Source organism: Chrysemys picta, chromosome 4 (assembly GCF_011386835.1).
Source record: "Chrysemys picta bellii isolate R12L10 chromosome 4, ASM1138683v2, whole genome shotgun sequence".
Taxonomy (NCBI): Eukaryota; Metazoa; Chordata; order Testudines; family Emydidae; genus Chrysemys; species Chrysemys picta.
In genome coordinates, this window is record NC_088794.1 from 71,837,169 (window position 1) to 71,852,252 (window position 15,084).

General features: G+C 40.7%; 1 protein-coding gene across 1 annotated transcript in view; it reads left to right on the forward strand.

The window, feature by feature from the left end:
- CSRP3 (cysteine and glycine rich protein 3) overlaps positions 1 to 14,771 on the forward strand; it is a 29,750-nt gene extending 14,979 nt beyond the window's left edge. The window contains exons 3-6 of the mRNA XM_005305354.4: positions 10,212 to 10,380; positions 11,814 to 11,946; positions 12,880 to 12,973; positions 14,024 to 14,771. Of these exons, the coding sequence (XP_005305411.1) occupies positions 10,212 to 10,380; positions 11,814 to 11,946; positions 12,880 to 12,973; positions 14,024 to 14,097 (470 nt within the window). The 3' untranslated portion in view covers positions 14,098 to 14,771. The remainder of the gene's footprint in view (positions 1 to 10,211; positions 10,381 to 11,813; positions 11,947 to 12,879; positions 12,974 to 14,023) is intronic.
- The last annotated feature ends 313 nt before the right edge of the window (positions 14,772 to 15,084 follow it).

Genomic DNA, 15,084 nt, shown 5'->3' on the forward strand with positions numbered 1-15,084 from the left:
CTTAATTATAGGTGGCACTTACCTGCACTGAGTATAATTTGTCCTATGAAGAATGTGAAATAACACTCCCTTGTGCAGACTGCTGTTTACCTACTTTGTTTCCCTCTTGGATTTTACTTAAAACACAGCTGTGGTGGATATTTGGCAGGATCTCGCTTTATAAACCTGAAACTACTTAGTGATGGTTTATGAACGGTCTCTGAGCAGATGACAGGTCTCAGAGCTATTTCAACAATAGCACTTCAAGGGCTTTTGCTCCATCTGTTGTGGTACATAGATACTCTATCCGTATGGTGCCAAAAATAGAACCATTTTATCTGTTGCTGGAGTTTCCATCATCCCTCAACTCCCACAGTAAACATAATTATCATTGCAGAACAGATGAGAATGCAGCAAAGAGTGATCAGGTTCACAAATTAACAGAAGCTTCTAGTTTTACTGGCATTAATTAAAAAAAATAATTGCAAATATGTTTCTTTTTCCTGGATAGCTTTGTCTATTTTTATCACTGTACTGCCTATTAGCAACTAGTGCCTGATCCAAAAGCCACTGAAGTTACAGGAAAGACTCCCACTGACTTCAATGAGTTTTAGATCAGGTCCCTAGTGACACAGTTTGATCCATAACTTTTTCTTTTCATGAAAAAAAGTGTTTGAAAATAACCAACTAACCTTTCTGGAGTTTGAACTCCCAGCCCTTCTTTACTCACTACGCACTTTATTTTTGTGTGCTAGTCATGTGAGCTAATCTGCCTTTTTCTTCAAGTCGCATAGTCAGTGTGTAAATTAGATGCTAGTCTTGACAAACCTGCAGGCATATTAAGGTGGGGGAGGAGGTGAAGTCCAAAGGGTATCCGAGAAAGGGCTTTGCACATAATGGCAGAGATTTTTCAAAAGTGGATGCCTCAATTTGCACATGCCACATTTGAGACATGAGGCGGGTTCTCGGTACTTTCTGAAAATCATGCCTTTCCAAGTATCAACTTGGGTTCCACTTCCCATTCACCCCCCAAGAAAAAAGTCTGATGCACCTAAAATTACAAATCCCGTCTGAAAAAACATGACCACTATTTGCTAAACTGTATTGCTTCTTGATTTTTATAGTATTAATGCTATTGAAAGGTTCTGGATTGACAGTGGAATTCAGTTTCCAGAACTATTTATCCATAGAACAGGGACAGCATAAGCAATTGCAGTGTAGCATTGCTCAAACTGTCTCACCAAAGTGCCTCACCTGGGGAGGTAACTTCTAGGATGAGAGAATAGTCTACTCTCAATGCCCATTCACTTTTTGGCTACTCTGCTGACACTGAGTGGTGCTAATTAGTGGTAGTTGTGCTGTGGGCTTTTTATAACATAGACGCCTATTCACTGGGAACTGAACTGAGACCACTAACAGCTGTCAGCTCTGATTAACTTTTAGTCTCTTTCAGTCTGGGCTACATTTAAACTGGTGACCTAGAGGATAAAACTTTGTATCCTATTACCAATGTCTGACATTTCTATGACACTTTCCATTCAAAGATCTCCAAGAGATCTAGCAGTGAGTTAAACCTTATAATATCCTTGCATAGAGAACAGAGCTGGTACCTAGCTCTCTTTGGTGCTTGGTTGTAGAACCTTATCTAAACCAACCCGAAGAAACTCTAGAATAGTTGAGATCACCAGATATTTGAGATTCTTGTTGTTTCTCTCACACCAGAGGTGAAATATGGCAAGATAAAGGAACAAAATTCCTGGTTGAGTTCTATCTGGGTGCTTTAAGCATATCAATGACTCTAGTGTTGCTCAAGTTATTGTGATGGGGAGACTGCATAATTTCCATCCTAGAATACTGAAAGAATTGGCATATGAAATTGCAAGTCCAGTAACAAGGATTTTTAATAAATCTATTAAAATTGGCAGTTGTACCATACGACTGGAGAATAGCAAACATGGTACCTATATTTAAGAAAGGAAGAAAAAGTGATCTGGACAAACTATAGACCCATTATTTCAGGGGTGGGCAAACTTTCTGGCCCAAGAACCACATCTGGGTGGGGAAATTGCATGCAGGGCCATGAATGTACGGCTGGGGTAGGAGGGGGTGCGGTGTGCAGGAAGGGGCTTAGAGCAAGGGGTTGGGGCAGAGGAGGGGGGCAGGGTGTACAAGGGGGCTCAGGGAAGGGGGTTGGGGGTGCAGGAGGGGGAGCACAGTGTGGGAGGGGGCTCAGGGCTGTGGTGCAGGGAGGGGTGTGGGGTGTGTCAGGGGGCTCAGGGCAAGGGGGGTGGGGTGCAGGAGGGGTGTGGCAGTGGGCTCAGGGCAGGGTTTTGGGGTGCAGGAGGGGTGCGAGGTGCAGCAGGGGGCTCAGGGCAGGGGGTTGGAGTGAGGGATGCAGTAGGGGGTTGGGGTGCAGCTTACCTGGAGCCGCTCTGGGATTACAGGGACGTGGTGCTGGCCACTTCCTGGAGTGGCACAGGGCCCGCGGCACCATGGGGGTGGCAATCCTGGGGGCTGTAGTTTCTCCACCCCTGCATTAGTTAGACCTCAATAGAATACAAGACTGCAGAACAAATTTTGAAGGAAAGAATAATTAAAGATGTGGAGGTAAATGGAAAATGGGATAAAATGCAACATGGGTTTATCAAATGTAGATCATACCTAACTAACCTCATATCTTTCTTTGACAAGATAACTGATGTTTTAGACAAGGGACATGCAGTAGATCTGGTTTTCAGTAATACATTTGACATGGTATCACCTGCAAAATTCTTAGTTAACCTGAAGAAGATGGGGATTTGTACAAGAACTGTAAGCTAGATAAGGAACTGGCTAGAGGGGAGATGACAACAAATTGTGTTGAAAGGAGAACTGTTGGGCTAGGCAGCTTGGTCTGGGGACCAATCTTTAGTTAATATTTTCATTAAGAACAAGGCACAAAAGTAGGAGTGTGCTAATGAAATTTACTGATGACACAACGTTGGAAGGCACTGTCAATACAGAGGGGGATAGGGATATTATACAGGAAAAACTGGATAACCTTGAGGACTGGAGAAACAAAAATGGGAATACATTTAATACAAGAAAGTCATATATGTAGGGACCAATGAGAATCTCTGCTGCATGCTGGGGGCTCATAAGTTGGAAATTATTGAGGAAGAGAAAGACCAAAGTGTAGTAGTTGATCACAGTGTATTAATCAATGTGATGCAGCTGTGAAATAGGCAAATGTGATCCTTGGCTATATCAGGCAATGCATTTCCAGTAAAGGTAGGCAAGTCTTAAGGTAAGTACCTGAGGTAAAGCCTCATCTGGAATACTGTGTACAGTTCTGGTTGGCCATGTTCAAAAAAGATACATTCCAACTGGAACAGGTGCACAAAAGAGCTTCTAGGATGAACAGGGGAATGGAGAGCCTATCTTACGAGAGGAGACTAAAATAGCTTGTCTTGCTTAGCCTAGCAAAAAGAAAGCTGAGAGGAGATATGATTGCTCTCTATAAATACATCAGGGGAGTAAACTCCAGAAGGGATCAGAGCTATTTAAGATAAAGGACAATGGTGTCACAAGAACAAATTGACCATGAACAAATTTAGGCTGGAAATTAGAAGAAGGTTTCTAATCATCAGAGGAGTGAGGTTCTGGAATAGCCTTCCAAATAGGCATAGAGGGGTCAAACTACCTAACTAGTTTTAAAATGGAACTTGATAAATTTATGAATGGGATTATACAATGGGTTGCCTGCATGCAGGGGATTGGACTTGATGACCCAGAAGCAGTGCTTAATTTGTAATGAAAGAGGTGTCTGGGCTCAAGCAATTAGCCAGTGCAATTTTTTAAATTTTCATAACTGACGTGGCAAGCCCAGAGGTGCTGGGGCTATGAACTGCCAAGCCCTGGCACAAATGAAGTACTGCTCAGGAGCTCCCCTCCAGTCCTTATATCCCTGCTGAACTACACTTCATGAGAAAGGGACCCCTTATTCATGAGGTCTGGTGTTCTCTAATGGTGCATTAGAGGTTCAATGGCTAGCTCTATTAAGCCCCAGAACCAAGCCTCCTGGGCTGGTGGGAATCAGGAGGATGACCTCAGGTCTTATTTTCTGTTTCAGTGTACCCCTTATGTGACTTGCCTTGAAAGGCACCAGATTCTTCTCTGCCTAGAATATTACTTACACTGCTTCTGAGAGGAGCTTTCAATTTCTGGTTACTCATAGAATCATAGACTCATAGACTTTAAGGTCAGAAGGGACCATTATGATCATCTGGTCTGACCCCCTGCATGCTGCAGGCCATAAAACCGTCCCTATCCCTTCCCTGGACTCTGCTGTTGAAGTCCCCAATCCTGTTTTTAGTGACTTCAATCGGCAGAGACCCTCCTGCTAGTGATCCCTGCCCCATGCTGCGGAGGAAGGCGAAAAACCTCCAGAGGCTCAGCCAATCTGCCCTGGAGGAAAATTCCTTCCCGACCCCAAATATGGCGATCAGTAAGACCCCGAGCATATAGGCAAGAGTCTCCAGCCTGACCCCTGTTAGCCATTATACTATTTACCTACCATTGCTTGGTTTTCCTTGACTACTATGTTTTACCATTAAACCATTCCCTCCATAAACTTATCTAACTTAATCTTAAAACCAGACAGGTCCGTCGCCCCCACCATTTCCCTCGGAAGGCCGTTCCAATATTTCACCCCTTTGACGGTCAGAAACCTTCGTCTAATTTCAAGCCTGAACTTCCCCACGGCCAGTTTATATCCATTCGTTCTCGTATCCACATTAGTACTAAGCTGGAATAATTCTTCTCCCTCCCTTGTATTAATCCCTCTAATATATTTAAAGATAGCAATCATATCCCCCCTCAGCCTTCGCTTTGTCAGACTAAACAACCCAAGCTCCTCTAGTCTCTTTTCATACGACAGGTTTTCCATTCCTCTGATCATCCTAGTGGCCCTTCTCTGCACCCGTTCCAGTTTGAGTTAATCTTTTTTAAACATGGGAGACCAGAACTGCACACAGTACTCCAAATGAGGTCTCACCAGCGCCTTGTACAACGGAAGCAGGACCTCCTTATCCCTACTAGATATACCTCGCCTAATGCATCCCAAGACAGCATTGGCTTTTTTCACCGCCACGTCACATTGTCGACTCATAGTCATCCTGCGGTCTACAAGGACCCCTAGGTCCTTCTCCTCTTCCGTTACTTCTAACCAATGCGTCCCCATCTTGTAACTAAAATTGTTATTAGTCATCCCCAAATGCATCACCTTACACTTTTCACTATTAAATTTCATCCTATTTCTGATACTCCAATTCACAAGCTCATTGAAGTCTCCCTGCAGGATATCCCTATCCTCCTCCGAATTTACAACGCCTCCCACCTTCGTATCATCCGCAAACTTTATCAGCCCACTCCTGCAATCGGTTCCGAGGTCAGTTATAAATAGATTAAATAAAATGGGTCCCAAAACCGAACCTTGAGGCACTCCACTAGTAACCTCCTTCCAACCTGACAGTTCACCCTTTAATACGACCCGCTGCATTCTCCCCATTAACCAATTCCTTATCCACCTCTGGATTTTCATATCGATCCCCATGTTTTTCAGTTTAACCAATAATTCCTCATGGGGTACAGTATCAAACGCTTTACTGAAATCCAGGTATATTAGGTCCACCGCATTTCCCTTATCTAATAAGTCTGTTACTTTCTCAAAGAAGGAGATCAGATTCGTTTGGCACGATCTGCCCTTCGTAAAACCATGTTGTAATTTATCGCAATTGCCATTAACCTCCAGGTCCTCAACCAGTTTCTCTTTCAGAATTTTCTCTAATACCTTGCACACTACAGATGTTAAACTAACAGGCCTGTAGTTACCCGGATCACTTTTTTTCCCTTTCTTGAAAATAGGAACCACATTAGCTATTCTCCAGTCTAACGGGACCACCCCCGAGTTTACAGATTCATTAAATATTATCGCTAATGGGCCTGCTATTTCCCGTGCCAATTCCTTCAATATTCTCGGATGAAGATCGTCCGGTCCTCCCGACTTAGCCCCATTAAGGTGTTCAAGTTTTGTTTCTACCTCGGATACGGTAATCCCCCATCCTGAATGCCCCTCTGTAGTGGTGCTAGTATCCCTAATACCTTCATTGGCCTCATTAAACACTGATGCAAAATATTCATTGAGATATTGCGCCATGCCTAGATTGTCTTTAATCTCCTCTCCGGCAATAGTCTTCAGCGGTCCCACTTCTTCTTTCTTTGCTTTCTTTCTATTTATGTGGCTGTAAAACCTCTTACTATTGCTTTTAATTCCCCTCGCTAGGTCCAACTCTACACGGCCTTTGGCCTTTCTCACTCTATCTCTACTCTTTTCTTTCTATTCAGAAATGCCACTAGTGATGCAGTCAAAGTAAATCAGAAGGTGACAGCTGAGGAACTTTTAGAAAACTAAACAGCACAAGCTGTACACTCAAGAAGTCTGATACTTTCTTTTTTCTCAGCGTGGCCCATGGCCATCTTGTCTTCCAGATACAATGAAAATAAGCCTACGGGGTGGGAAGTGAGAGTATGTAAGGGTCATTCAGAGATGATTCATGTCTGATACTTTGCACTGAATCTGGTGAATGGTTCCTGGTCATCAGAAGGATTTTCCGGAGATACCTTGTGTGGAATCCCACCCAACACATGATACCAATGCATAGCACCAGCAATTCTAACTATCGCCAGGAAACCACAAATGTAATGAAGTTTTAGATCTTTGCAAATATTTTCTGTGGCGATACAATTTTGGCCAAAGCCATGCCTATTTCAACCACCAGGCAAGCAGTCTTCTGGGTTGGGCCCAGAAGCTCTTCTTGAAAGTTAATACCAACAAATGGGTTTGAAACATTTGGCAAAATCAGAGTGGGACTATTTCTCTGGACAGCACTTTGATTGGAATATGATTCATGGGTGGTTATAAATATATAGCTTGCCAGCTCACTGCGATCAGCTCCCTTTTTGCATTACACAAGGGATCACCCAAATGTTTAGAGCCAGGGAGTAGATAGTTTAGAGGGGGTAATTTCTCTATCTTACTGCTCTATTTATCTATAGGACAGGTACACCAAATGTAGTGCATACTGCTCCAGCGATAATGACATAAGAATGGCCATACTGGGTCAGACCAGAGCTCCATCTAGCTCAGTATCCTGTCTTCTGACAATGGATGGTGCCAGATGCTTCAGAGGGTGTGAACAGAACAGGGCAATTTATCAGCCAGTTCCAGCTTCTTGCAATCAGAGATTTAGGAACACTCAGAGCACAGAGTTGCATCCCTGACCATCTTGGCTAATAGCCATTGATGGACCTATCATCCATGAACTTATCTAATTCTTTTTAAAACCCAGTTACACTTTTGCCCTTCACAACATTCCTCTCACCATGAGTTCCACAGGTTGACTACGCATTGTATGAAGAAGCACTTCCTTATGTTTGTTTTAAACCTGCTGCCTATTAATTTAATTGGGTGATCCCACGTTTGTGCATTATGCGAGGAGTAAATACTTCCTTCTTCACTTTCTCCTCACCATTCATTTTATAGACCTCGATCATATCAGTCATCTCTTTTCCAAGCTGAACAGTCCCAGTCTTTTTAATCTCTCCTCATATGGAAGCTGCTGAATACCCCTAATCATTTTTGTTGCCCTTCTCTGTACTTTTTCCAATTCTAAGGGCTTGTCTACACTTACCAGAGGATCGACACTGCGACGATCAATGAATCGGCAGTCGATTTAGCGGGTCTAATGAAGACCCCGCCAAGTCCTGTACTCCACCTGATCGCGAAGAGTAAGGGGAGTCAATGGGAGAGTGTCTTGTCAACGTCACGTAGTGTGGACCCCGCGGTAAGTAGATCTAAGCTATGTCTATTTGAGTTACATTATTCACATAACTCAAATTGCATAGATTAGATCGACTTTTCCCTTTAGTGTAGACAAAGCCTAGGATATATTTTTTGAGATGGGGCAACCAGAACTTCACATAGTATTCAAGCTGTGGGCATAGCATGGATTTATTTAAAGGCATAATATTTTCTGTCTTATTATCTACTTCTTTCCTAATGGGTCCTAACATTCTGTTGGGTTTTTTGACTGCTGCTGCACCTTGATCTTGGCATTGGATAACTATCCATAACCATGGCAAGATCACTTTCTTGAATGGTAATAGCTAAATTACACCCCAACATTGAGCATTTATCAACTTTGGTCAAGAAAATAGCAGATGAAATTCACCCAGTTTTGTGAGATCTCTTTGTAACTCTTTGCAGTCAGCTTTGCACTTAACTATCTTGAGTAATTTTGTATCATCTGCAAACTTTGCCACCTCACTACCCCTTTTTCCAGATAATTTATGAATATGATGGATGGTACTAGTCTCAGACAGATCCTTGGGGGACCCTGCTATTCAACTCTCTTCACTGTGAAAACTGACCATTTCTTTCTAACCCATTTAACCAGTTATTGATACATGAGAGAACCTTCCCTCTTATCCCATGACCCTTACTTTGCTTAAGAGCCTTTGGTGAGGGACCTTGCCAAAGGCTTTTTGAAAGTCCAAGAACACTATAGCTATTGGATTACCCTTGTCCACATATTTGTTGACATCTTCAAAGAATTCCAATGGATTGATGATGCATGATTTCCCTTTACAAAAGCCGTGTTGACTCTTCTCCAACATATGTTCATCTATGTGTCCGATAATTCTGTTCTTTACTATAGTTTCCACCAATTTGCCTGGTACTGAAGTGAGGCTTACTGGCCTGTAATTGCCAGGATCACTTCTGGAGCCTTTTCTAAAAACCAGCATCACATTAGCTATCCATCAATCATCTGGTACAGGGGTTATTTAAGCAATAGGTTACATGCCACAGTTAGTAGTTCTGCAATTTCATATCTGAGTTCCTTCAGAACTCTTGGGTGAATACCACTTGGTCATGGTGACCTATTACTGTTTAATGTATCAACTTGTTCAAAACCTCCTCTATCGACACCTCAATCTGGGACAGTTCCTCAGGATTTATCATCTAAAAAGAATGACTCTGCGAGAATCTCCCTCCCACCCTCTGCAGTAAAGGCCAATGCAAAGAATTCATTTAACCTTCTCTGTGCTGGCCTTGACTTCCTGGAGGGACTCTTCCAGTGTTAAGAGGGAGATCCATTCAATCTTTGGCCTCCATGCTCAGGCCTGGCAGGCCGGCTACTACTACAGTCGCTACTATACCAGTAACAAGGCTTAGGTCAACTCCTTTTTATAGAGCAATCAACAGACACTTCTGGTTAGTACCAAACTGGATTAGATTTACAGTGGTGACTAAGCTGGCTCTTTACTCCCTTTCATGACGCATTCTGTTCATCTTGGATATTTCAACAATAAATTAGATATACTTGGGAAATGATTTTTACTTATCAGGGACTCAAACATGACTTGAGTGGCATTTTTGCATCACAAACAAGAGCAGAGTCTCAGAATATTGGTAAATGCTGAATTTAAAATATATTAATATTTGTGCTTATAACAATGACAGCTAATTAACTTTTCTACAGTTTTAAAGGATGAGAAACTGGGGTGGGGGGAAGGAGGGGGCATGTACATTAGTAACCCATATCTGCGTCCCATCTAACAAAGGGAAATCAGGTTTCTCCAAAACTGAGATTTCACTTGAGCGGAATTCCCATATTTCAGTTCAATCATGAGCAATTAAGGGCTTCCAAGCAGATGTATGTGTTATAGGCTATCTGCCTTTTATGCGGGGAACTCCCATTAATGCTAAAGAGGTTTATGCACAAAAATCAAGGGTTAAATATAACCCTTAATCTTCTGCTTCATGTCTTTCCAGGATGCAATGGCAAGCATATTAAGAAGGTTATAACCTTCCTTATTTATTTTTTTGCAGATACATGCTAATTACTTCAGTGAGAGACCACAGGGTAACTTTATCCTAGATCCAAATTTGTAAACATTTATTTACCCTACACTAGCTATACATCAGAACTCCTTTCTTCCTATTTCTGCTATATTCTTTTTTCAACAGGGTTATCAGAAATAAACTCAATGTTCCAGATGAGGGCATAATATTGAGTTATATCAACCATTTTCAAGAACAAAATAACTGGTATTACAATAATTCTGAGGTATGTTAATACTCAGATTTGTAAATACAAATTTTTATATGCACTTTTGTTCTCTATTTTTAGTGGCTTGCAGAAAAGCTCTGGACAGTACTACAGTAGCAGCTCATGAATCTGAAATCTATTGCAAAACCTGTTATGGAAGAAAATATGGTCCCAAAGGTATTGGGTTTGGACAAGGGGCAGGGTGTCTCAGCACTGATACTGGCGAACATCTAGGCTTGGATCTGCAACAGTGAGTTAAATCCCATTGATTATACCTTTTTTTTAAAAATGTATATTCTCCATTTATTGGACACTTCATTAGGTTTCCATAACAACATCTAGCATAAGGGGCACAATAAATGCAATCATAGGTTTTTCTTCCATGAGTCTTGTCATTTCTGCCAATTTTTAGTAACATTCAGTCTCTTGAAAGCCTTTTAAAATGTTTTCCCTATTCCAATAGGTAATTACGGTACAGGAAACCTTGCTTTACATATCACCACAGACCTAGATAGTCACTGCAGCTGTAATTTGCTAGTAGTTGCACAATCCCACAATCATGTTCACCATAGAACAATAGAATCAAATATCTTTCCCTCTGAGTGGCTGCACTGTACTTATATTTTACTAATATAGTAATAGTTACAGTACCCCATGCTGTTAACTTTTTTCTCTCTACAGGAAAATATCCATTATAAAACCTCTCTCATGGGTCACATACCATTTGGAGGATATAGGACTCAACAGAGGGATAGAATCCTGGCTGCAGATAACTGCCTATGTCACTATGCTTTTATAATAGTTTGTGATTTTCAAAGCTGCACATTTCTAAATGACTCCAACATTTTCCTCTGTAATGAAGCTAATATATCCATACTGAAGGTACAAGCTTAGAGAGCGTATTTATCAGTAATCCTTTGTCACAGGCACATTCATTATTATGTGTGTCATACCAGGAATTTTTAACTTTCTGTAGGCTTAATGACATGTTGCAGTCTGACAATCCAGGAATTCAAAGGTCACTCCATGAATGACTAAGAGCTGACACTGGGTTGGGCTGATAGTTCAGAAATATAGGTTGAAACCATTTTTCTGCATCTGACCTTGACATAGTATAGGCCTTTTGAAGGCAACAAACAAAAACTACCTGCTGATGCTTTACAATGAACGAAGAGGACAGCATTTCAGATTCCTGTCTCTCTTTATTAACCTCTCACTAACAAGTCCCAGCAGCTAGTTGATTAGAGAGAGAACACTTAAGTATTGCTGCTTTGTATTTTTCAGGGTATCTTTAATACAGATATTTTTTCTTAGACTCCCCACTTGCCTCTCCCTTTCTGTTAAATACAGTCTTTTTTGTGCATATGGCCATGGCCATGTGCACAGCCAATGTTATGGCTGGCTGTAACGTTAAGACCAGCAGCTATTCACTAAAACCAAGGCAATGTCATCTGCTACCTTAGTCATAGCAATAGCTCCTTAGCACTATAAAATGCACTTACTTCTATAGAATTTTTTTTATTTTCCTGTATTATAAATCAAGCTTCACGTCCTGTGAACCAATACTGTAATGTTGACTAACCCTTCCGAAAAAATACATTGAATTGGAAAGAAGATTTCGAGAATGGAAATATGATTTTTCAAGCGATGTTTAAATGTACTGAAAATCTCTGTTTCCATCAGCTCACCAAAGCCTGCTCGCCCTTCTACGCCTACCAACCCTTCAAAGTTCACCAAAAAGTTTGGAGATGTGGATAAGTGTCCCCGCTGTGGCAAATCAGTGTATGCTGCAGAGAAAATAATGGGAGGAGGAAAAGTAAGGGATTGTTACATGATTTTTATTCTAGTATTTTAAAAGATCTTTTAAAACTGGTTTTAAATTTTGCTGAATTAAACCAAATTGAGAGAGCTTCTCCCCCCCGACATTCGCGGAGGTGGTTTTATTATGCTGACGGGAGAGCTCTCTCTCATTGGCATAGAGCGTCTACACCAGACACGCTGCAGCAGTGCAGCTGCATCGGTACAGCTGTGCCGACTGCAGCGCTGTACATGTAGACATGCCCTAAGACACCATTCCCGCCACCGCCGCAGCTGCTCCCCTTGAAGAAAGGGACTCTGAAGAAATCTCTTCACAATCTTCAGGTTGCAAACTCATTCTTTGGGATAAGTGTTAAACTTTTTCACTGTATGAACCATATCTTAATTGGGTTTGGTGGCCCCTCGTTACTGTTCACTATTGCAGGGGCCACCTCCTCTCCCTAACATCCCTGTGCCAGCCAGAGTAAATGCTTGTTTATCTTGTAAGCTTTTAATGATTGTGTAGCTGGAAAAAAAAAAAAGCCAGTGTCATGTAACCTGCTACCACTTTGCTGTTCTAGGATCATTCACTGAAAATTCTCTGCAATCTAAAAGTTTGAAGCAATGGCTAACACGCAATTGCTGTATAGCCGACGGGATCTGATTCAAGTTCTGACCACCATTTGAGACATCTCAGCTAGTAAGAAGGTCATTAGGAGTCATATATTAGGATAGGGTGCAATCACAAAAAAATCAGCATAGTGACCTATAGTGACTAAAATGGAACATATTACTGAGATGAAATGAAAATTAATGAAACAATTTCAGTCTTTTCATCCGAAGAAAATATAAAACTATAACCCTTTATATGTTGCTTGTCAAAGTTTCATACTAGCTACTTGATATAATCTTTTTGTAATGTATAATGTGATGTCTCTGCCTTCTCTCTCAGCCTTGGCATAAGACTTGCTTCCGTTGTGCTATTTGTGGAAAGAGCCTAGAATCTACAAATGTTACAGACAAGGATGGAGAAATCTACTGTAAAGGTAAGTGCAATCTATTTATGAGATATTTCTGCTATATGGCTGAAGATATTCTTCTAAGTCTGCTCTACTCGGACAAAGTGTAGGCATCGCCACCTATCTTTGTTAGATACCTGAACTTGGGAAAGTATATTTAGTTCACCCCCTTTCTTTGCTTTAAAGAAAGATCTATAATTTGTACAAACCCATAGCAACACCACAGTCTCACCACTTATTGGGAGTGAATTTAAAAAGCAAATTAATCTGTATCTTCTATCATCAATATTAAGTCTTCTCAAGTTGGGATCTCTCTCCACTAAGAATCACATTGATCCTGCAAAATGATTTGTGTGGGGAAACCCCTGCATCTGAACTGGTCTTCACTCACTTCAGTAGGTTTCCACAAGGACACAGGTGTCTGCCCACAAGCTTCTCATTATAAGACCATGGTCTTAGTTGAGATTCTTTCCAAGGAATGTTACACTGGGAATCAAAGAGCTTCACAAATATGCTAACAGCATTGAAGATAAAGGATTTACTTTGGATTTCTCTCTCTCAGAGACAGAGTCAATTCACCTTTAAATAGTCTGAAAAGGGTATGAAGAATTGTATGTCAATGTTCTAGGCTGGGATTGTCAAAGACGCCTAAGGGAGAATTCAATAGGAATTCCCTTTGGCCCTTTTTAAAAATCCCAGCCCATATATTTATTCCACATGCTCTGCAAACAAAAAGCATTCACATGAGTTAGAATTGCCTCTAATACCTATAAGCTAGATTTTTTCTGAGTATTTTACAGTACTGAAAGTTGTTCTTAGAGGAGCTTGACTTGACTTCAGACAAAGCTAACAAGTTTGTCTATCTCAAAAGCAACAAGAGTGAACGAGGTTGCATTGTCGGAATAGTAGATGTGCCTGAGAAAGAGAATCCATGTTTATTTTATTCTTACAGCCTTCCTAGCCATTGTATTTTATTTACTGTGATTTCCAATTATAAATGAGTTTTTTTAGTATTACTTACTACATAAAAATACTCAAAATATTAATTACTAACTTCTTTCTCCCTTTCTTTTGCAGTTTGCTATGCAAAGAATTTTGGTCCTAAAGGAATTGGGTTTGGTGGCCTCACTCAAGTGGAAAAGAAAGAGTGAAACTTTCTATATCAGACACATTTCACACTTCTGTTGATGCCACAGATTGATTGTTTGCTAAGTAAAACAATGATTCATTGAAAAGAACCTAGGGCATTTAAAAAAAACTTCTGCTTCTCCAATCTCACTGGAGAGATTTGTAAGCTTATTTCTTAAGAAATTATTGCAGTAGCTAGAAAATACATTTTGACAAATGGATTTAAGTTTATTCTACACTGAAAAAGAGCCTAATATTTTGCTATATTCTAACTTGTTTGTGAACAATAGTATTTCTTACACTACTACTTATCTTGTTAAAAAATGAGGTTATAATAGCTCTGCAGACTTTGCCCCGAAGAGGTTATTATCCTAGGTAAAGGGGCATAGGAAGGTGTTTTGGATTTATTCCACTCCAACAGAGCAGAATCTTGCCCATTCCTTAGTGAAATACGTTCTGATGTTATGGTGGTGCTATGGTATAGGAGGAAAGTTTTTTTTTTGAAAGGCACATTCTAATCTGTCATAATAGCTAACAATTTCAGCTCCATCCTCTTGAGTAAAAGAGAAGGAGTAAAAAGACTTCTTGAACTGGAAGTCAAATTTTCATAGAACATGGTAAAATCAAAGTGGATGTTAAATCTAGTTTTGTCATTGTAGATTTCTCTAGATACAATAAACTGTAGATACTGCTTTTATGCTATGACTGGTTACGTTATTTTGCTCCTGTTTTGTACTCTAACACTCAATGTGCTCACCTAGTTCACCAGGCTAAACAAACTATACCTATATTGAAACTGAGAATTCTCTGGTTTTATTTCATTCTATTTTACTACTAATCTACTAGTAATAGATCATATTTTGAATTTCCTCAGTTTATTGCTCTCAATCTGGGCTTTTTTCCCCGTCTCCATAAATGTCACTTTTGTTCTTCTCTACTGCAACATAAACCTCCCAGGAGGACACAGTGGGCTCATGCTGTGTGAAGAACATTTGACATCTCTGAAAAGT